At 45.2% G+C, this 19848-nt stretch overlaps 2 protein-coding genes across 9 annotated transcripts in view; both read right to left on the reverse strand.

Annotated features, from left to right (window-relative positions):
- Positions 1-667: 667 nt before the first annotated feature.
- map3k7cl (map3k7 C-terminal like) lies at positions 668-7401 on the reverse strand. Of its 4 annotated transcripts, none has more exons than XM_076031637.1 (5): positions 7142-7401; positions 5609-5681; positions 3308-3381; positions 2998-3113; positions 668-1644 (listed from the first exon to the last, which is right to left on the reverse strand). In XM_076031637.1, the coding sequence occupies exons 2-5, from the start codon at positions 5679-5681 to the stop codon at positions 1464-1466; spliced, it is 444 nt and encodes a 147-aa protein (XP_075887752.1). In that variant the 5' UTR covers positions 7142-7401; the 3' UTR covers positions 668-1463. The 4 variants fall into 4 exon arrangements, with proteins under 4 accessions (XP_075887752.1, XP_075887751.1, XP_075887748.1 ...); XM_076031636.1 differs by having other exon boundaries at positions 3308-3384; XM_076031633.1 differs by lacking the exon at positions 7142-7401 and adding an exon at positions 6618-6750 and having other exon boundaries at positions 3308-3384.
- A 4987-nt stretch (positions 7402-12388) lies between these two features.
- Positions 12389-19848, reverse strand: part of grik1a (glutamate receptor, ionotropic, kainate 1a) — a 28381-nt gene continuing 20921 nt past the window's right edge. For 2 of the 5 annotated variants that reach the window (XM_076031640.1, XM_076031642.1), the window contains 5 exons: positions 19209-19426; positions 17531-17756; positions 15784-16034; positions 15040-15206; positions 12570-12703 (listed from right to left, as the gene is read on the reverse strand). In XM_076031640.1, coding sequence (XP_075887755.1) covers positions 15081-15206; positions 15784-16034; positions 17531-17756; positions 19209-19426 — 821 coding nt within the window. In that variant the 3' untranslated portion in view covers positions 12570-12703; positions 15040-15080. Of the gene's footprint in view, positions 12704-15039; positions 15207-15783; positions 16035-17530; positions 17757-19208; positions 19427-19848 lie in introns of all 5 variants that reach the window. The other 3 variants (XM_076031641.1, XM_076031638.1, XM_076031639.1) reach the window with 2 other exon arrangements.

Genomic DNA, 19848 nt, shown 5'->3' on the forward strand with positions numbered 1-19848 from the left:
CTGCGGATTTACAGCCGCGTCGCGCATGAAATGCTGCTGTTGTAGATGGAAGTGAACGCGGCAGTTTGTCTCTCAGAGGCTCCTTTGTCGTCTCTCGTCCCGTGAGGGTAGCAGGAGACCCTGGTCAGATCAGGACAAGTCTGTGTGTGTTGTACGTGACACACACACACACACACACACACACACACACACACACACACACACACACACACACACACACACACAAATAGCAAGATAGGGCTAAAAGTTAAGTCGAAAACTGTAAAAGAGTATGAACACAAGCGGCAGAATCAACATGCTTCCCAGCTTGAGAGGTGTCACCATCTTAGCAAACAAGAGCTTGACAAGACAGCGTGTGTAAATAAAAGAAAAGCGTTCGGAAGTGTTTTTTTTTTTCTTTTTTTTTTTCCTCAAAGCCAGAGAGTCACTACAAACTCTGTTTTCAGTGTCACATGTCGAAGGAGGAAGAGTGAAGCCTCCCGGATCCACGCTGGCCAATCAGGTGACTGTTTCTTCATTCCTCTATGAACTAATCTCTTGCATTGGGAAAAAAAAAAACAAAAAAAAAAGTGGTTCCTTTTTCCAAGTAAGCCTCTTGTGACTATCATAAATCCCACACCCGAACCAAGAGCGCTGCCACCAAAAGAAAAAAAAAAAGGAAGCAATGTTTGAAAATAAAACATTTTATTACCAGACAAGGAGGGCAGCAGATCATCTTGCTGCAGTATTTTCTTTACTCATACAACAGACGCTGTTAAAAACAACAACAAAGACAAAGAGTTGTGTCACAGCGGAAACCTATTGTGAAACAGATAAAAAGCCTTATGTTGCCGTTCCTCAATACACACCAACAAATCCGGCCGCCACGCAAATCATTCCAGACAATACATCTCATTTCCCTTTTCTTGAAAATCAATACAGGAACCGTGATGAGCAACTACGAGGTGGCGAGTAGGAGGTAGAAAGGGAGGTGGGTGGTGGGCAGGGGGGTCAGTCATCAAAATACACCAACACTTGGACCACAACATACCTCCGGCTCCATCAAAATAAGAAAAAAATAAAATAAAAAAAAGGAGTCTCCACAGTGGCCTGAGATGATATCAAAATATCCCGTCACATTGCAAAGCAGCTGACATCATAGAAACAGCGTCAGGCTCTGCAAAGCAGCCATGAGGGCTCCTGAAGAAGGCCTAGCAACAAAACAGCACCCAGGAAAAAGTGGCCTCGTGTCCCCATAATACACTCACACAGCCACACGAGCACCTCTGTGATTTCAACCCAGTGACTCAGACCTGAATAAACACGGAGCCACTCGGCAATTAGCTGATTCACCTACTGTTGCCGCGTCAAAGCAGCACCGGCTCAGCCTTTTATTCAGTTTTTGCTCTCCCTCCCTCCCTCCCGCCTGCTATTGGCACTGGTGATGTGCAGAGGTCTCAGGTTTGAGGGCGGAGGTCGAAAGGTCACGAGGAGTCCTGCCCGCTTTCACCAGTCGCGCAGAGGCTCTTCAGCAGGCGCGCGCGCTCCTCGTGGACAGTCAGCAGGGCACGGTTCTCCTCGCTGAGGCAGCGGAACTCCTCCTCCTGGCGGGCCGTCTCCCGGGCCACCGTCTTGTCCTCCTGCAGCTCGGCCTGCAGCCTCCTCCTGGGTGGACAGCGACCACACCGCTTCAAGCAACACGTGTGTGACAGTCTCAAAAGTGACGCCGAGCAGGTTTTGTTTTTTTAAACTTTGCCTTAAAAACGCTGGTTCACTCACTAGCGGCTGCGTTTTCGCAAAAAGGCCCCAGTGAGACCTACGACCGCGATGACGTGGTTGCCAGGAGAAGAGGACCAGTAGCCCAGTGAGGAACCACAGGTGGAACTGTTCTTAGGTGGAGCAGGTTTTCATTCAGGCTCAAGACCAACGTCACTCTCAGTGTTTCTCCAGTATTTGTTACACAAGTTAAAAATACACACAGGAGAGGAGATTTCACTGGTTAACGATAAAATGCTGACAGAGCTCGTTTCTTAGTTCCAGTCCCTGTGCTGTGTGCTAACATGTTGTTCCTCTTGTGCTTCTTGCAACACTTCATTGTACAGCACAGTGAAGTTCCGGTGACCAAGAGACACATTATCTCTGTCTTTAACTAAAATGTATTTAAAGAGAAGAAGAAAAGTTTGTCCTTCTTTTAATAGAACAATTTTGGTGTGACATGGAAACTAACAGTGCAGTTTTTGGTTTTCATTTAAACTGATTTAGCCTACTGTGTGTGTGTGTGTGTGTGTGTGTGTGTGTGTGTGTGTGTGTGTGTGTGTGTGTGCGTCCGCTGATGTTGGCATGGAAAGAGAACTAACAGTTCCTGCCATCCTGAGTCATCGGCTTCCTTATCTCAACTTGAAGCTACAGTCATTTCATCAGCGTGCGACTGCCATGTTCTATTTAGGAAGTGCCAAGCAGAGGAACTTCTGAACGTGTCTGCGTGTGCCATTGAAAAAGAGGAACGGCTGCTGACAGAAATAAAATAGATTTATTTATTAATTAAAAAAAAAAGAAAAAAAAAAGGCCCCACTTCGTGACCCTCGCCAAAGAAGAAGCTCAGAGCAGAGGTGCTGTCTGAACCCTGTTTATAGCGCAACATTCTGGAAAAGTTTTCAGATTAATGATTGAATAAAAAAAAAAATCACAGTCGCTGATCTTGAGGAAGCTGCTCCAGGAGTTCATGGTTTATGCCGCGTGCTGCTGTACAAACGCACCATCTAGTGGACGTTCAAAGCCACGACAATTTTTCAGCCAATTAAAGTTAGAAAAAGAACTGTGTGTATTGACGTATGAACTGCACTGGAATCAGAACAGTATGATGGTAACATTTACAAAAGCATGTAGGCTTTATGTAATTTCTATTTCAAGCCATCAACCTAAGAACCGTAGCACTGCTCAGTGGGCAGAGGAACTTTTTTTATTCAAATAAAAGACACAAAGCGACACCTTCTGCTCAAGGTGTTCAGAAGGACTCACTTTCGCTCCTCGAGGGCGGCGATCTCACACTCGACCTTGTGGTACTCCCTCGCCATCTTGCAGTGCTCCTTGTACACCAGGACGCTCTCCTTCAGAGTCACACAGGGCGGCACCGGCTTTTGGGGGAAAATAAGAAAAACCGTCAGAGAGGCCCCAGACACGTGCAGAGAAAGACAAATTAAAAATATAACGGAATTTTTAAATTCATGCTCATCTCAATTGCCTTCTTGTTTATATGATTTCAGCTGTTTAGAAGGTCACAGTGCTAATGTCTATACTTATGCAGTACTACTAAGTTTTGCCAGTACACCTGCAATCGCTGTTCAAGATCTGGGAAAGTCTGATTTAGGTCCTCTTCATCCTTCTTTCTTTCATCTTTCACATCTACTGAAAGGAAAAAAATAATTAATTACCCCTGAGGAATAACAAAAAATCAGGGCATCAAAATAAAGTAAAAGAAAAAAAAAAAAAAAAGTTATGCATTTTTTGCATCATATTCTGAACTTTTAGTGGTTTCAAAACAGTAGTGCGGCTCATTTTGACATCAGCGCACCAAGATTGCTCTTGTTCTTTGTGTTCATTTTTGTTGTTTGTTTTTGAGCTGAATCACACACACAAGGTAATTGAATCAATTTGGTTTCACGCCAGCCACATTTTTTTTTCTCAGCATTTACAGATATGAAATAATCAATTCATTTGAAAGCAACAATAGATGACAAAATTACATTTTGGTCACAGCAACACCACTTGATGCCTTTGACAAAGAAGCGACTGCTAGGTGCCGCATGTGATCAATCTGTAGCCACTTCAAACCTTGGCAACAACATTTCATCACACCTAGAAGTTGGAAAAAAGTGATGGTTTACTGGAAGCTCTTTGTGGAATTGAACAAAACAAGAAAAAAAAAACAAAAAACAGGTTGCCGTTAATGAGCTGTACCTTTTAAAAGCCACTCTTCAAAGTGTCACTGTCGAAGGACAGCATCAAGTTTGCATAATGTTCTCTCAGCATGAAAATTAGTTTTCAAATAAATATGAATTTAATTATGTCCTTAAATGTTTACCGCCGAGCGGCTCCCTCTCAGCCAAATGAAACCCTGCAGCAACAACACCTACACTTATAAATGAGCCATGCTGTTCCAAGTGCGTTGCAGTAATGAGACGTCAGACAGAAAGACGAGCAGGGGCAGCGGCATAGAGGGCAGACCGTCAGACAGACAGACAGACAGACAGACAAACAGAGCGGTGAGGACCAGGCAGGGCGACTCAGGCAGGCGGCCAGACGGATCGAAGCAGACTCGACCAGCGTCTGTCTCGCCAGTAATGTCCTGGAGAATCCAGTGATGATGCAACCTTCTAAAAGCAGGAACATTAAGTGGACCTGGCTGCAGCCGTGGGGGCCAATTACGACGATGGCGGCGGCAGCGGTGGGGGCGGGTAAATGCAGTTCTCATGCTCAGGATTGACACGGTGTAGGTTATAACTATGTCTGGCATGAAGTCATGAGGGGCTTAAAGAAAGATCCCCAGACAGAGCAGCGGTCTCAGCTCCCAAACACCCGGTTCAAAGAGGCGGCGGCGACGGCACGGTTGTCTATAACGTTCAGGAGGCGAAGATCACACTGAAATAGACCCCCGTGCAGTCACGACAGCGAACTGACGCCCACAATCGCCAGCAAGGCAGCGGCACCGGCTTTATGCCGTGTCATCGCGTTTGAGTTCTGAGCCGAGCGTCGACTCAAAACATGACGTCTGGAGTGCCGCGGCGGTGTCACACCTCCCTCCCCCACAGCGAAGACGAGGTGGGGGTTGTGCGGTGGGCGGTTGCTGGTGGGATGGGGAGAGAGATGGGCGGAGAGGGAGCGTAAGTGTTAACCGCTTGTAAATATAGGCCAGTGTTCTAAAAGCTGAACAGTGAATCAGGCCACAGGACAGTGTCAGTATTAGAGAGGAAACCTGACTCTGCCATTGCATAGCTGCAGCTGCTGTCCCAAAGCCTGGCCCCCGCTGCAGTAAAACATCCCAGCAGACGGCACCTCGCACCACCTCCTCGTTCAGGGACAGAGTGTGTGTGTGTGTGTGTGACAGAGGAGTGTCTGAGAACTAAAAGGCCGACTCGAGGCTCCTTAAAGGTTTTGCAAAGCTCTTTTGGCGGCGCACGTATGCTGCCTTCAAACACACGGCGCAGCATCTACATGCACAAGGGTTTTTTTTTTCTTTTTTTGTTTTTTTTAATGCCGTGGTCCTACAGAAATAGACAGAGCACCTGTCGCAGCTGAAGTGAAGAAGAATGAGCATCGTTAAAGCCATAGTGTGTGGACGTGCGTGTGCTTGTGTGCGTGCATGTGTGTCTGAGGGCACAGATTGTGCACAGGCTGTTTTTGTTTGAAGAATTTCACACGTGTAAACACTCATAGTGGAAATGCAGTGAGAGTTGAGTGGCGGCTCTGCCAGGGGGGCTGAGAAAGCAATCGAGCAGATCCAATAAGTTGTTTGAATTGTTTTGAGAATGAATGTGCTGGAATGCAGGGGTGTGTGTGTGTGTGTGTGTGTGTGTGTGTGTGTGTGTGAGCACATGGCAGTGAGTGTCCATGGTCTTGTATGTGTGTTTACCTGATGTGCTGTCGAGGCTGAAGGCGATCCTAACTTCAGATTTTCCAGGAGACACTTTTTGGTTTGAAAACATCTGAAACAGACAACCTTTGCATTAACTGAATATCGTAAACTAGACTTCAAATTACGAATGTCAGATGTCGGAGTCTAGTTTTGCGTGGAAGGTTGGTAGTGAGATTTTGATGAAAGAGACAAACTGATTTACCAGCAGGTTCAGTATGTAGTTTGTATAGCAGCTCCCCTCAAAGATGGACAACATGATCTCCTTCTTTTTCACAGATATTTACTTCACCAACGTGTCACCATGTCATGAAAACTCAAGGAAACTCAACATAAAAAAATACAAGGAAATTTTGTGTTGGGTGGACTGTTGTTTGCTCTAGCGAGGTTTCTTTGCAATGAATCGTTGATCGACGGAAAGACTGTTCAGCTCCACATCTGTGAGGAGCACGCATGTATTTTATGGGACGAGCAGCAGAGATGAGGATGCAGCCGGTTCTCGCAGCCGACACCTCACTGACCACTGCAGCCTGATCACAGGAGCAGCCAATCAGCTGCATCTTCAGGGTTCAAAGATCAAAAACAAGAATCAATTGCAACAGCAAAGTGAGCAGTTTTGCTGTGAGGAGATTCAGCAACAATTTTACAGTGGGAGCAACGCGCATACATGTTCATTACAAAAGTGGTATTTCAAAGGGATTATTGCTGTGAAGCACAGTGGTGACGAGCAATATACCAAACACAAATGTCCTTATTTGAGGCACATTTAAACACAAATATGAAGAGCATGATTATAGAAAACGATTCAAACCAATAACCCCAAGGAGTACCATAGAGGAACCCAAATACACACACACACACACACACACACACACACACACACACACACACACACACACACACACACACACGCACGCACGCACGCACGCACACGCACAGTTTGACTTAAAGTAAGCAATAAATAAATGCTGTCCGGAGTTTCACTCTTCTGGTGTGAGAAAATACTTACCTTTTCCTTTCGCAGGTGTTTTACTCTCGACATTATCAACATGATGAACATTGGGTGTTGCATCTTAGGCTCCCCCCGCCCCCTAATGAGGCTCCGAACATTCGTTCCGCTGCTAATTGTTCACAACTTTGTAACAATGTTTTCTTCTTAGAATGACATTTGCGTCAAGCAAAAATGAAAAAACAAAAAACACACACACACAAAAACAAAACTGTATATTTGCACCATACACAGTAACATGAACCATACAGGGAGTCACTTGTTACTTGTTATATGTATGTATGTATGTATGTATTTTTATTTTTATTTATTTTTTATTTTTTTTTAAAGGGGGGGAGAGACTCCAAAGCTGTGGAGTTTACATTGTGCAGCTTTTAAATAGCATGCAAGTAAAGACTTAAGTCTATTTGGCATTAGTTGGTCTTTAAGGAGATGGAAATATTTATCAGACAATTTATATAGGTACGTGTTCATAGAATGCATGGAGCACGCGCCGGGAAGCAGCGTGTGAGTGAGGTACCTACCTGAAGCCGACCACTGATGTGGAATTTCCGAGCAGTAAATTCAAGGTGTCCTCTATAGTTCCTGGGGTTAGTTTCCGGTCCGACCACAGTTGACGTCTTCTTCTGGGAGAGGAAGAAGCAGAAGCAGAAGGGGGAAGACGGGGGGAGAAGGCGCTTGTCTCCAGCCGCTGCGCGAATTCACCGGATACAACACACGTTTGTCCCCAAGGGTCGGCCGCCACCTCGCTGCTGAGGCTGCGGTGCGAACGTGTTGTTCTGAAGCCTCCCACCGGTGCCTTCTTCTTCTCCTCCTCCTCCTCCTCCTCCTCCTTCTCTCTCACTGCACCGGTGTCACTCAGAGTCAAAGTTGTGCTCGGGACACGACGGCACATCCGAGGGGCGCAGCCGCGGGGCGAGGGGCGACGCACCGGGGGCGCAGGCCAGTGAAGGAATGCGGTCCGCGGTCCCTCTGTGGCCGCCCGGTGTCGTGCCGAGTTCCGCACAGCCCGCCGAGATGTGCAATTATGCACGTGGGGTTGGGCGCGCGCCGCTGAAGTTGAGCAGCGCGAGGGCAACAGTTCTCTGTGTCGAATACGACATCGTTTGTTTCTTCTGTCAACATTTAACACACTGTCACATTATTTAGTCATCAGTTTCATTAAACTCAGAACGAGTTAACTGAAAAAGGACTTTTCTGAAGGCGACTTGTGTTTTCAATGACGCAGAGATGTTTTTCATTTAAAATAAAGCATCAGTGCTCAAAAGTCAGAGACTGTTTTTCACTTTCACATCTCACAATAATAATAATAATAATAATAAAATAAAATAGCGGTCGCGCGACAATGACTTTGACCTGCCGCAACTCGGCAACAGTGATTGACACATTTATCGTCCTGTGAAGAGGGTCCATGCATTTCTTTTGGCAGGGTTAAAATCACTGTTGACAAGAAATGCATGCATACCTTGTTTTTATTTTGTTATACTTTAGGGGTGAGAAGCTGTTTGTGGCTGGTATTTTGTGCTGTTCTGACTGAACAGAAAGTTTTATACCGACCAACTTATTGGATTCTACCATAAACACTCAGTGAAGACATTTCAATGATGTTAAACAGATGTGCATATTGAGATGTAATCAGCAATGTGCTTTGATTGATGACAGATCATATTTTAAACGCCAAAGACATCTTTGCGTAAAGGAAAAGTCGCCCTGAGAAATGTCATATTTCCAGGTCGCCGCAATCAGCCAGGCGCTTCCGTGTTTAACAAGACACTGACGGCTAAATATTGTGACGTTGTGTTCAATGTTCAGTTACTGACAAAGAAATAGACGGTATCGTATTCAACGAGGCCTCTGATGTGACGTCTCCTTGTTGCCCAAGCAGTACAGTGGTGCGCGCTCCCGCGAGTTGCATGCAGCTGTTGGTAAGCATGCAGAACTCGCCGTGACACCCGAGTCCAGTTAAACGTCTCGGATGACATGACTGCAGGCCGCAAAAATGCCCGTAGCTCAGGCTCCGCTTTGAGTGACACTGCCATGGAGCTCCGAAGCTGTTTGGGTTGTGCAATAGAAGTGCAATGAGGCAGCGGCTCTTAATCACAACATTGTAATGCAGCGGAGCAGCCTCACAGCATTAATGACCCCACAAATTAAAAGAGATCCAGAGGGCGGCACACTTTAGCACACTGTTTGCATCCTGGCACAAAAAGGATTGACTTTAGGTTCCTGCTAAAGGTGATGCGATGGTTGTACCTTTCACAAATTGACAAACTGCCACGTAGTTGTAAGGTATCTGTGTCGGGGGTTTTTTTTAAAAGCTTTTTTTCCACCTGTTGCAGAGGTGAAAATGGATTTTTAAAGTGGAGCTGTAAGAGAGAGAGAGTAACTGGTGAGTGTACTTAAATCAAGTAAAAGAGGTAACTAACCTCATAAAGGGAATTAAAGTTTACGAACCTAGGGCGCTGCAGAGTGGGTATAGTATAGAAAGTGCTACAGACAGACTTTTTTGACTGGGGCTTTAGTGACACGTAATAATGTCAGTATGAGGAATTTGTATAAAATCGACATCAATGGAAGAAGAACAGAGCAATCAAGACCACTTGGGAACTTGAGAATAAAGTACCCAGCTGCAAAAACATCACAGACAGTTTAGCATTCAGGGCCTCTTGCAGTGTCACCATTCATCCCCCATAGGTGGGTGTATTTTGACAAATTAGACCCTTATCAGACAGGATGAGTGTGAATCGCATTATCAGAAAAAAGGTCCAGTGTTCTTGGAGTTTGCCAGAATATAAATCAGGACACCTTCACCACTTTGCTGCCCTCCTTTAACCTCAATTCTCAAACACAGCCAAGTTTTGAGTTCCTGTCACCCAACTTAAATATCAAGAGGACGTTAATTTTCACACACCAGTGATTCCTGATGAATTGGAGACTCTCGCTCGCCTAGAATCTTCCATAATCAAATTAATTAGTCTGCCCTTATGGTAACACAAACAACAGAAAATTATGCTGTCGATTTATTTTCACATCTTCTTGTTTAAAGCAGGTGTTCAAGTGTTCCACTTCAGACACATATGTACAGATCAGAGACAAGCAAGAACAACTTAACGTCTGGCCTTTGTGATTGTGAGTGTATTTAATTTCTTTCTTTCTTTTTTCAAAACATCACAACGCATTACTGGGATTCCCCCCACGGCAAATAAAATGCTGCGAGAATACACAATGACCCTGTTGCGCCACACCAAAAACAAATGTTAAAAAAACAAAACCTATTTGCGTCCACAAAGCTCCCCCCCCTTGCACATTGATAGCAGGTTATTAATTACCGGCAGGGTTTGGGACGGCAGCGGAGGGAGTGGAACACGGCTGTAAACAGAGAGAGGAGGGATAACTGATGCTCGGCGCCTTCAAGAATTCCCCTCGTCCTCGTTTGTCTTCATTGACAGGCCCGTTGACAACAGACCTGCCTTCACCCCAGAGACTGCTGATGTCTTTGTGATGGATTGGACGCACCGCAGCCACTGCCAGCTACCTCCCACCCCACCGCCCCCTCCCCGCTTTTTTTTATGTTTGGTTCACGGATTAAATTTGACTCCACTCACATCTCGCAGTCTGGTGCGATTACTCATATAGGGGCAGATTAGACAGATAAGAGAATATTTACTGTATATGCATGAATGGATGCATGACCAAAGGTGTTTGAATTCATCACATCTTTGACACTTGGCCCCTCTCTGATTTCCACCGCCACTGTCAATCTGTTCCATAATCTCTGACCTGCTTACTGACTAATGCCACCGTCCACCTCTTTTATCTCTTCTCGTTTCGCCTCTTCTCTGACCAAGGCCGCCGCTGAAGCGCAGGGGCTGCACGTCGCAGGAAAAAGTAAGAAAAATTCCCAGCATGCATGGAAACATACACGGATTAGTGAGAGCAGGGCTGAGGTGAGGCCCCCTCAAGTTGGGAAAAGGAGGAGACGATTGGACGGCAAGGTCAGGGTTGTAATCTGCAGCTTCATTCACGGTGGATTAGGTAATGATAAAAATAAATATATATTTATTTACAGACTTTGCTTTTGATTAAGAATTATGGGGTTAGGAGATTAGAGGCGACCAAACGCTATTACATCGGACGGAGCCCAATCCCAGAATTAATCTGAATACCAAAAAGGAGAAAAGTCATTACATGAAGAGATTAAGGAAAGCTCCGTCCAATTCTCCCAGGGACGCAGAAAAACCAGTGTGCACAATCCGCCTGGCGGAAACGCCACAACGTAGCGTCAGAGTCGAGAGGTTTCTCAAATATTTTTCACCCGTTTAATTGCTCCATCCCGTTTTAAACGTCGGGGGCAGGATTTTGCTTTCGGTGCTCCGTCACTGGAAGCTGCCGCTTCAGTTTTTTCATCAACTTTTGGATAAGTGGACTGTAACAATATTGACTTTTTTTTCCCTTCTATTTTCAGGTTGAATGACAGTTTGGCGGCTGATGGCATTACTTGGTCATCAAAATGGGACCTGGAATAAACAAGGATTGCCGTCATAACTATGATCAGGAGGGGCAGAGTGCCAGGAAGCAGATTCATTTTTGAAGAAAAGTCTTACTAAAATAAATTAATCTGCGCTGTGTTTTGATGTTGCAGCAGCATAACTGATCTCCAGCTGTGCAGCTTCAGTCTGTGGGTGATATGAGACTGGATATGCGTCACTGCATGTGAAGGAAAATAAATCTTTGCTCAGTTTTATTTTAGTGCATTACAATAGTTAAAAAATATCTTCACACACGTCCTGCCTTCCTGTAGTGAGATCACAATCAGCCGTGCATCTGTGTTTTGGCAAACTGTGGGTACCTGTGAGCATCATTTTAATAAACGTGTACAGTGTGAGATTATGGCTTTCCTCAGTTCACTTTTTTAGGCTGTTGCCGGAGTGAGAATCCTTTTTTGTTTTTTAACAAACAGTTTTCTCACGTTTTAAGCGAGGAGTCCAGGTAAGCCGCCTGCACCTGTCTTTTGTTTTGCAGTTCCTTTTCTGTTAGGCCAAGAGATTTTATGTTTGCAGTTTTGAGGCGAGCGCAAAGTGCTCAGTGTTGGCCATTGTTTATGTTGGGAACCATGTATTGAAGCCACTTGGGAATTTGTTTTTTAAAGCTCATGGGAAACCTTTGAGCTAAATATTCTACACATTGACGGAGGTGTGTATTCTGCCAGGTTAGCAAGGACGGGATGCATGCTGTTCATTTCTATCAAATTAGACAGCTGGCAGCATTTGAGAGTTTATGTGTGGGTGTAAGTGTAGTTGTGTGTGTGTGTGTGTGTGTGTGTGTGTGTGTGTGTGTGTGTGTGAGATGGTGGTCCTTGAAGCGAATAAAACACCAGGTGTTGTTTCTGAATCTCCTTTGATTTGCTCGTCTCTCTTCGCTGACAAAGTTTGGCTCTGAAGCTAATTTTGTTGCCTGCCAATGAGTCTCACAAAGAAACGCACAAACCTATGCCAACCATAGTGCAGGGAGGAAAAATATAATAAAAAAGACTTCCAATCAGACCACGGTTCAAAAAAATTTGCAAAAGTCTTTACTCTGAAAAGCAGTGAGCTGTCACACACCTACAGAGAACAACAAAAAGATGCAGATTCACAGTGCAGAACTCAGCATGAGGGAAAAGTACAGCCATGAGGGAACACGGAAAATTTCTTTTCCGGAACTTCCATTCTTGACCGCACTGTAGGATAAACATCAGAAATGTCCACACTAGACTACAGTATCTACAGTAGGTCATCTAATGAAACATGTAAAGACAGGGGTGGGGGGGGGATGAGGAAACAAGTTAAAAATCAGTCTGAGTCGTGGAAAACCTTCAGTCAACAGTCAATCTCTGATCAGAGCTGTCTGTGTTTTTCTTTGTTTCTGATCTGCGTGGCTCATGTGCTGGAGTCCCGTCGTGCACCCTCCCGCTTAGAGCTGCGTTTGGGCTGACAGAAGACACAGGCGGACCTCGCTCCGCTGTGGGGCCGAGACCTCCTCCTCATACCTTTGTAACACTGCAGGGAGATGCCCAAGTCCTCCATCATGGAGCTCAAAGTTACGGACTGCCCAAGACAAGACAATCAAGAAGGAAAAAAAGCAAAAAAAACAATTTTTAGACACCAGTAAAGGCAGGCTGGAAGATGAGTGAATGTGATTTGCAGGATACCGACTGCAGACTGCAAACTGAAATCTCACTTTGGAGGAGCTCTTCTCCTTTGCCTTCTAAACCATGAACCTTTAACTAATGCTGCAGCGTTAAACAGTCGTAAACGAATGTGCCACCTCTTGTTAGGAGAGCAAAATAATAGAGGAAACACCACAACATACATCTTCTGGCTTGCAGAAATGTGTCATTACTCACTTGACTTTATCCACAAGCAGGGAGCCAGTTTGTTTGACGTTCAAAATTACATAATTTTATGATATTATATTGCACATGTTCTGCCCACTTTTAGGTCTTTATTTTTTATTAAACTGTCCAGAAAGACTTGACAGATTTTTAGCAAACAGTGTATGTAGCCCTTTGTTTACAGCCTCCTGCAAGGCTGATTCCAGTTGTTGTCTCTAACCAGAGATAGGCATCAGCACTCTGTGTGACATCAAAAAGGGCTAATATCCAAAACTGTTTGTACTGTATTGGACTGTTCTGATTGTTATAGTTTCAAGCCACAGCGTTGCTAGGAAACATTAGAAAGATGCATGAGCCACAACATGGGACTAACACAGTGGAACAGCATTTCGATGAACCTGCTGCCAGGAGCTCCAAGTCTGACAGCACCACATCCTCGCGAGTCTGACTCAAACTCTTGGGAGACACTGGAAACTGCTACCTCATCATGGTGAAACCCATTAACGGCAAAAAGGGAATGGAGGACAATATCAGCTCTGCAATACCACAGTGCCGGCAGCTGTGAATTCATAATACGCTAATTGTTTGAAGTGATCAAAGAGGAGGCAGAGTGAAAAGAGAAGCCCTGAGGGTAGTTGATTCTTTAGAAGAATTGTTTTATTCTTCAGAGCATCCGTTTGACTCTTTGGCATAATTCACTGTGTTGTACTTATGAATGTTTAATCATATTTATTTGCCTTTTGCTTTCCTCTAATGGTAATAATAACAATAATAAAAAAGGCGTCGGCTGAAAGGGCTGCGGCTGCAAATTATCAGTCGGCACACAAGCCCGTTCCATTGTTTCCTGAAGGTCTTTGAAGAGCTTCTTTCTCTATTTCCCCCCCTTGGGCTTTTATGTGAGGCTCCTCTAGTGAACATGCCTTCCTGCAGGGTTTCCCACGAATCCAGCCAAGGGGAGAAAAGCAGCGGCGTTGGACCCCAAAGACCGAAAAAGATCCGCCTCTTGTCTGCTTTCAGGTGACGCCTTCCCACATCCCATCCACTAATCCAGGCCGCAAGCTGGGAGGCTCCCACAGTGGGATGTTTTTAACATCCATTAATGGGTGATTTGTGACTGGGCGCTACCTTTGCTTGTCCCTGTGCTTCTGATCCCATACATGCACCAAACTGTTGAATCAAGTGGGAAAATCCATGGAAAAATATGGGAAAATGAAAGGGTGGGTGGGTGGGTGTGGGTGGTACGCGCTCATATACTCTCATAATTGTTTATTGCTGGGAGGTTGAGCAGCACTTGTCGTCAGTCTGCTGTCATTAACACAGTCCTGACTTCAAATGCACGTCTACTTTCAAGGACAGACACAAACTAATTCATCGCGGCATGTTTTAAAAAATAAGCACTGGGAAGCTTTTAAAGTAAACGGCGGCCTTAATGACACTTTGATATATTTAAACTCAGAGTGCCATTCTCTTGCAGAGTACAAAAAGTGTTGTTAGTACAAGGCTGTGAAAAAGCATTAAGGTCAAGGGGGTTTTAAATGATTTACTTACCTTCTAAAAAAAAAAGCTTACATGGAGTTTTACAGACATTTAAGCTGGAATGGTCTGAAGGAAAGGCTGAACTTTAACGCTCTATTGTTTACCCATTTTGAGGTTGTCAACATTTCCTCCTGGACTCCAGAGGAGCAGCCAATCAAGAATAATTATCAAAGAAATTCTCAGCTTGCGAAGTTTTATATTTTGAGCAAAAATGAATGCTTTGCTCATGTTTGGAAAGGGACAAAAACAATGTTCTTTCAATACCTAGCTGGAGGCAAATACAGATAAACAATTGAAACCAGCGGTACAGCGATTTCTGTATCATAAGGGGTTGTGAAGTATTTCCATGCCAAAGGAAAAAGGGAGTGAATTTGTGATTTTTCTTTGTATCAGAGGGAAAATCAGAACACTTTAATGGGAAGCAGTGGGGTCGGTAGGGGAAGTGTGTCTGCGGGGCTGGACAGGACTCAGGTGCAGGCGAGGGGGCAGAGAGGAGGACACCTGGTCACAGACCTGCTGGCTAAAGCGCTAGTGTGGGAAATGTGCCGCCGCGGCTAGTCTGTGTCGTCCCCCAGCAGCCTGCCGCTCTCCAGGTCAGTGGACAAGGAGGTGCCGGAGGAGGAGGTGGAGCCTCGCCGCTGGAACTGGCGGGACTGCACTCCATAAAAGAAACAGAAGGCCTGACGCCGGCGAGCATGCATTGAAAAAGAAATAGAACGGAAGGTGGGCAGAAGGAGGAAAGAAACACAAAAATAAAAATATGGCAAAGAGAATTATGAGTGAAAGAAAGTGTGTAAAAGAACAACAGTTCCAGTAAGGCAAGACTAGGGTTAGTCTGTACATGCTACGATAATATTTGGGTGTGCTGTATTCTTGTTGAATGGTTTGAGAAGTTTTAGAAATCCATTTTTTTCCTCAATTTTTTCCTTGCAATCTCTCCAAACACTGATTGTGCTGCATCACTTTCTAGGGAGGGTGCCAATTTTCCTCTGAAGATTGAATTCTTACAGGGAAGCAACATCTAACAAGCGCCTCAATAAGATTGGAAATTTTTGACTGGAATAAAAAAAAGAGAAACAAAAACTCTCTCAAATCTCTGACAATGTGAATATACGAGCAAAATGTTCTTCTGTGACACAACACAAAAAATTCATCAAAACCCCCTTTCTTTTCATAGTATCATCATATGCCAAATAGTAAATATTAAGGTTCCAGTCCAGAACCAATTGCTTCAGTCGGCGCTGGCCCCTCACTCACCTCCTCGATGTCGGCGTTGCGGCGGGCCTTGTAGATGAACTCTCCGATGGCGACAAACACAGACAGCACCAGGCCAGCGGCCAGCACGATGAAAATGCCGCCGATGTTTTCCACGCCCAGAGCGTTGGCCTCCTTGTTGTCCTCCTCCGGACAGCCGTTGCCCCTCCACCACTTCTCCTTCATCATGTGCAGCTTCCCTTCCTCCTGCAGCTGCAGGATGGCGATGGTCACTTTGTCCCTGTACGGAGAACCTGGCGGCGGCGAAGGCAGAGAGGAAGACGCAGGGACAGAGTGACTTGTATTGGCCACGTCATGTTGACTTGAGATTAATGGAAGAATGGGGCTGCAACTGCACTGCGGCACCTGCTTTTCTTTTTCTCTACTACAGCTTTCTCAAGGTTTCATCCTATTTTGCAGACATATAGTGTTTTTATCAGCAACTTTTAATAGGCAATTTGTTTACTACTAGTACTACTTCTAATACTATGACTACACGATCCTTGTTTCATATGCCCAAATATTTTAGCAGTGGGTTCTGCTCGAAAAGGTCCAATATACTCCACAATCCGCTTTACCAATACTACTACTGCTACTGCCACTACTACTAGTAATAATAATAATAATGATAATAATAACTAATCATCATCATCATCATCATCAATCCTGTCAGTGACCTCCTCAGAAAGGATAAAAGTCCATTCGTGTCTTCTTCTGCTCACTCCACTTTACTCTTTAGAAACACACGGTTGCAGAAATCAGCCCTTTGTGATGTCATAAAGAGCACAGCGTGTTAAAAAGAGGTGTCTTGTTTTCATTCTTCTTATACATTGTTGCTTTTTAATTGTTTTCCCCCCCAACTGCTATCAAAAGAAAGCAGAGACCTGATTTCATTGAAACAATGCGAGCCACTTGAGAAACAACCTTCCCGCCCTCTGCTCTGTGGTGGTCATCATTAAACCCAGCAGTGGCGTTCACTGCCAGCAGGGCAGGAAAAGCCAGCAAGCAGAGAACTCGACACGCTCCCAAGCAGACTGGGGTGTTTGGAAGAGCCGAGCCGTGACTGTGGGATGGCGGTCTGTCAGCCCGGGGGGCTTCACTGACAGCCTCGCTCACCCTCAGCGGGACACACTCGCGCTGTGAGCAACCGCTGATGCTGCTCGTCCTGAAGTCCACAGGAAGTCTCTGATTGTGGGGAAGTCCAACTGTGCAACTCCACCCCCTGCTGCCGGAAGAGAAGCCGTGCGACCTCACATACACATAGACACCTTGGAAAAGAAAATTTAACTTTGTGCTTTTATTCCCCTGGCTTTGTTAATGCACCTTGCCTATATGCTCCATATTCTTTACATGAGTAAAAAGCAACTTTTCTTTTACTTAATTGGCTTAAATAAATTAGTTAAAATTAGTTGTTTAATTCATTTACTTTACAGCAGGTCATCACTTGAGTTGACCTGAGCTACTCAAAAACAGCAAATAAACTTAGCCAAGTCAAAAAAATGTTTTACATTGGACAAATTGTCTTGGTTTTCTGGCTGACTGGCTGACTGTCACACCTCACACCAACAGGAAGCCTCAAAGCTGCTGCTACCTGATTCAACAGATTCACTTTGGATGTGATAAACAGAGAGTTCATCCAATCAACTTGGAAGTTTGGCCTCCTCTGTGCAAACTCTTTCTGCGGGCTCTTAACCAGAGCGTTGGGTTTGGGACACACTCACTGCTGATACAGAATTTATTTATTTTTTACCAATGGGTGTTCCCACGCCGTAGCCCTTGGAGTCAATCAGGCCTCCGATCTGCGTCAGGTTGCAGTTCCTCTGGCTGATGTACTCGATGCTGGTGGACTCCATCAGCATGGCGTAGTCGGTGGTCAGCACTCTGGTGATGCCCTCCCTGTTGTTCTTCACCAGCGCCGTGTTTTTCCTGCTGCTCATGAAAGCCCACATCTTCTCATAGGTGGAGATCTTTGATTTCTGGCAAAAAGCAAAAGAACATTGAAGCCAAGCAGGAAGATTTGGAAACAAGTGTTTTGAAACTGCTGAGTCGTTTCAGAGCTGAGCTTACTCAGTGTGTGTGTGTGTGTGTGTGTGTGTTTTTGTCACGTCACCATCCATGCGCCACACTTTATGACATAGCAAGAGCCACGTAAGTGTGACGGCAGGGCGGCTGGACTCGATCCTTGTGTCTTGGTCTACGTGTGTGTGTGAGAGAGAGGGTTTCTACCCTTGCTCAGTTTGAGAAAATGGGACAGCTGCGGTCTTAATCTCCTCCAGCTGATTCAATTTGTTCGAGCCATCAACACAGCCTGCTCCTTCCTACCCGGGCAGCTGTAATCACGCGCTGCAATCTGGGAGGATAAAGCCCAGCATGGATCACCTCCCCACCGCCGACCTCCCCTGGCCTCCCCCGCTGAGTCGCCAGGATGCGAGTGAAGAGGGTGTCAGCGAAGGGAGGAAGTGACAGGCCTGCCTGAGGACATCTGCATCGCAATACATCAGACGCTGCACTAAACAACTCCTGTACGGCCGCTTCCATTCAAGACAAAACTCTTTTATTTTCTCCATCTGTCTTCCTCCTTCTTCCAACTTTCTTCCTTTTTATAATCGAAGTCTAACCAAATGAAGAGTCTATTGTTTTTTAATTGCTGGAGTAATCACAGACTGTTAATTTATGCTAAATCAGTAAATATATTCTGTGTTTATCCTATAAAGATATTTTATGAAGGATATAATTCCAATGCACAGTTAAAACAATTCCTTCTTCTCCTCCTCCTCTGAACTGTTCCCTTCATCCCTGGCCTCAGCCAATCATATGTCTCCATCTAACCCTGTAATCCTCAGCATCAACTGACTTCATGTCCTCTTTCACTACATCCATAAATCTCTCTCTCTCTCTGCTCTTCCTCCAGGCCTCCTGCCTGCCAGCTCTGACCTCAGCGTCCACACTCTCCTTCCCTCCTCTGTTCACGTCCAAACCATCTGAGCCAAATAGGCACGTTCAGAGAAAGCTATTTTTACATGCCGCTGGCTGTCCAATAAGATATTGAAATTAAAATAATCAAAAAATATTGAAACAAATTTAGCTGTTACAATATTTGCATTTAATTCCTATTGGGAATTTGTTTGTGTTCCCTGGGGCTCGCTGGAGTTTGGGAGAGTTTCATTGTAATGGAGAAAACTTTAAAGGGTCAAGGATGAGTGTGCATTTTGCTTTTTAATCAACTTTTTAATTTCCATCTACCTGACAGAATTACTGATGGCGCCACTCATTAAAGTGAGTTTACAACTAGAGGGGGTGAATTAACCTCACATTAATTTCAGGGGGAAGGCAAAACAGACCCGCCTACAGACTATTTTCCATTTTCCTCGACGGCAGAACCACATTGATGAAGTCTGACGCTCGTTCAGACTTCGTGCCAGCTGCACCTTGAAGAAGGTCATGGTCGATCCATCCCTCACCGCCCCGTACTCGATCCTGGTCTGCTTGGCCAGGTCGTCCGCTGAGTCGATGGGCGCGTCCATTCGTTCCACCGTCAGGAAGGCAGCCAAGTTGGCCGTGTAGGAGGAGATGATGATGAGGGTGAAGAACCACCAGATGCCCCCCACGATGCGTGTCGACAGGGCCTTGGGCATCAGCTCCGAGCCTGGCAGGAAAAGTGTTGGGAGAGACGAGGTGAGAAAATAGTTGGTGAGAAATGTGAAACAAATAGGAACAAGAGCAGTTTCTTCAAAAATCAAACAAAAAAAACACACAAAGACATCCATATTTGTAAACCTCACAAACTCTTTATTTTGGGCTCCAACTAATTTTGTGTCTCAGCTGCTGTCGCTAAATTGCACCCCCCCAATACCTGTGATTACTTTTTTACCCCTCCTGCTGCACTACAAGTTTGCAGACAAACACAGCGGTGTAGAGCAGGAGGGCACAAAGCACAATGTTCAATTGTGACAAATCTAAGAAAAGATGAAAATTAGGAAAACGTCCTTGCCCGCCCCCACCCCCCAGTCTCCCTCTTCAAGCGATGACAAACAACATCAACAACAACTCAGAACTGAAGATTACAAC

This window comes from Nelusetta ayraudi, unplaced genomic scaffold (assembly GCF_046127955.1).
Source record: "Nelusetta ayraudi isolate G7.1 ecotype Tasmania unplaced genomic scaffold, CSIRO-AGI_Nayr_v1 ptg000033l, whole genome shotgun sequence".
Classification (NCBI taxonomy): Eukaryota; Metazoa; Chordata; class Actinopteri; order Tetraodontiformes; family Monacanthidae; genus Nelusetta; species Nelusetta ayraudi.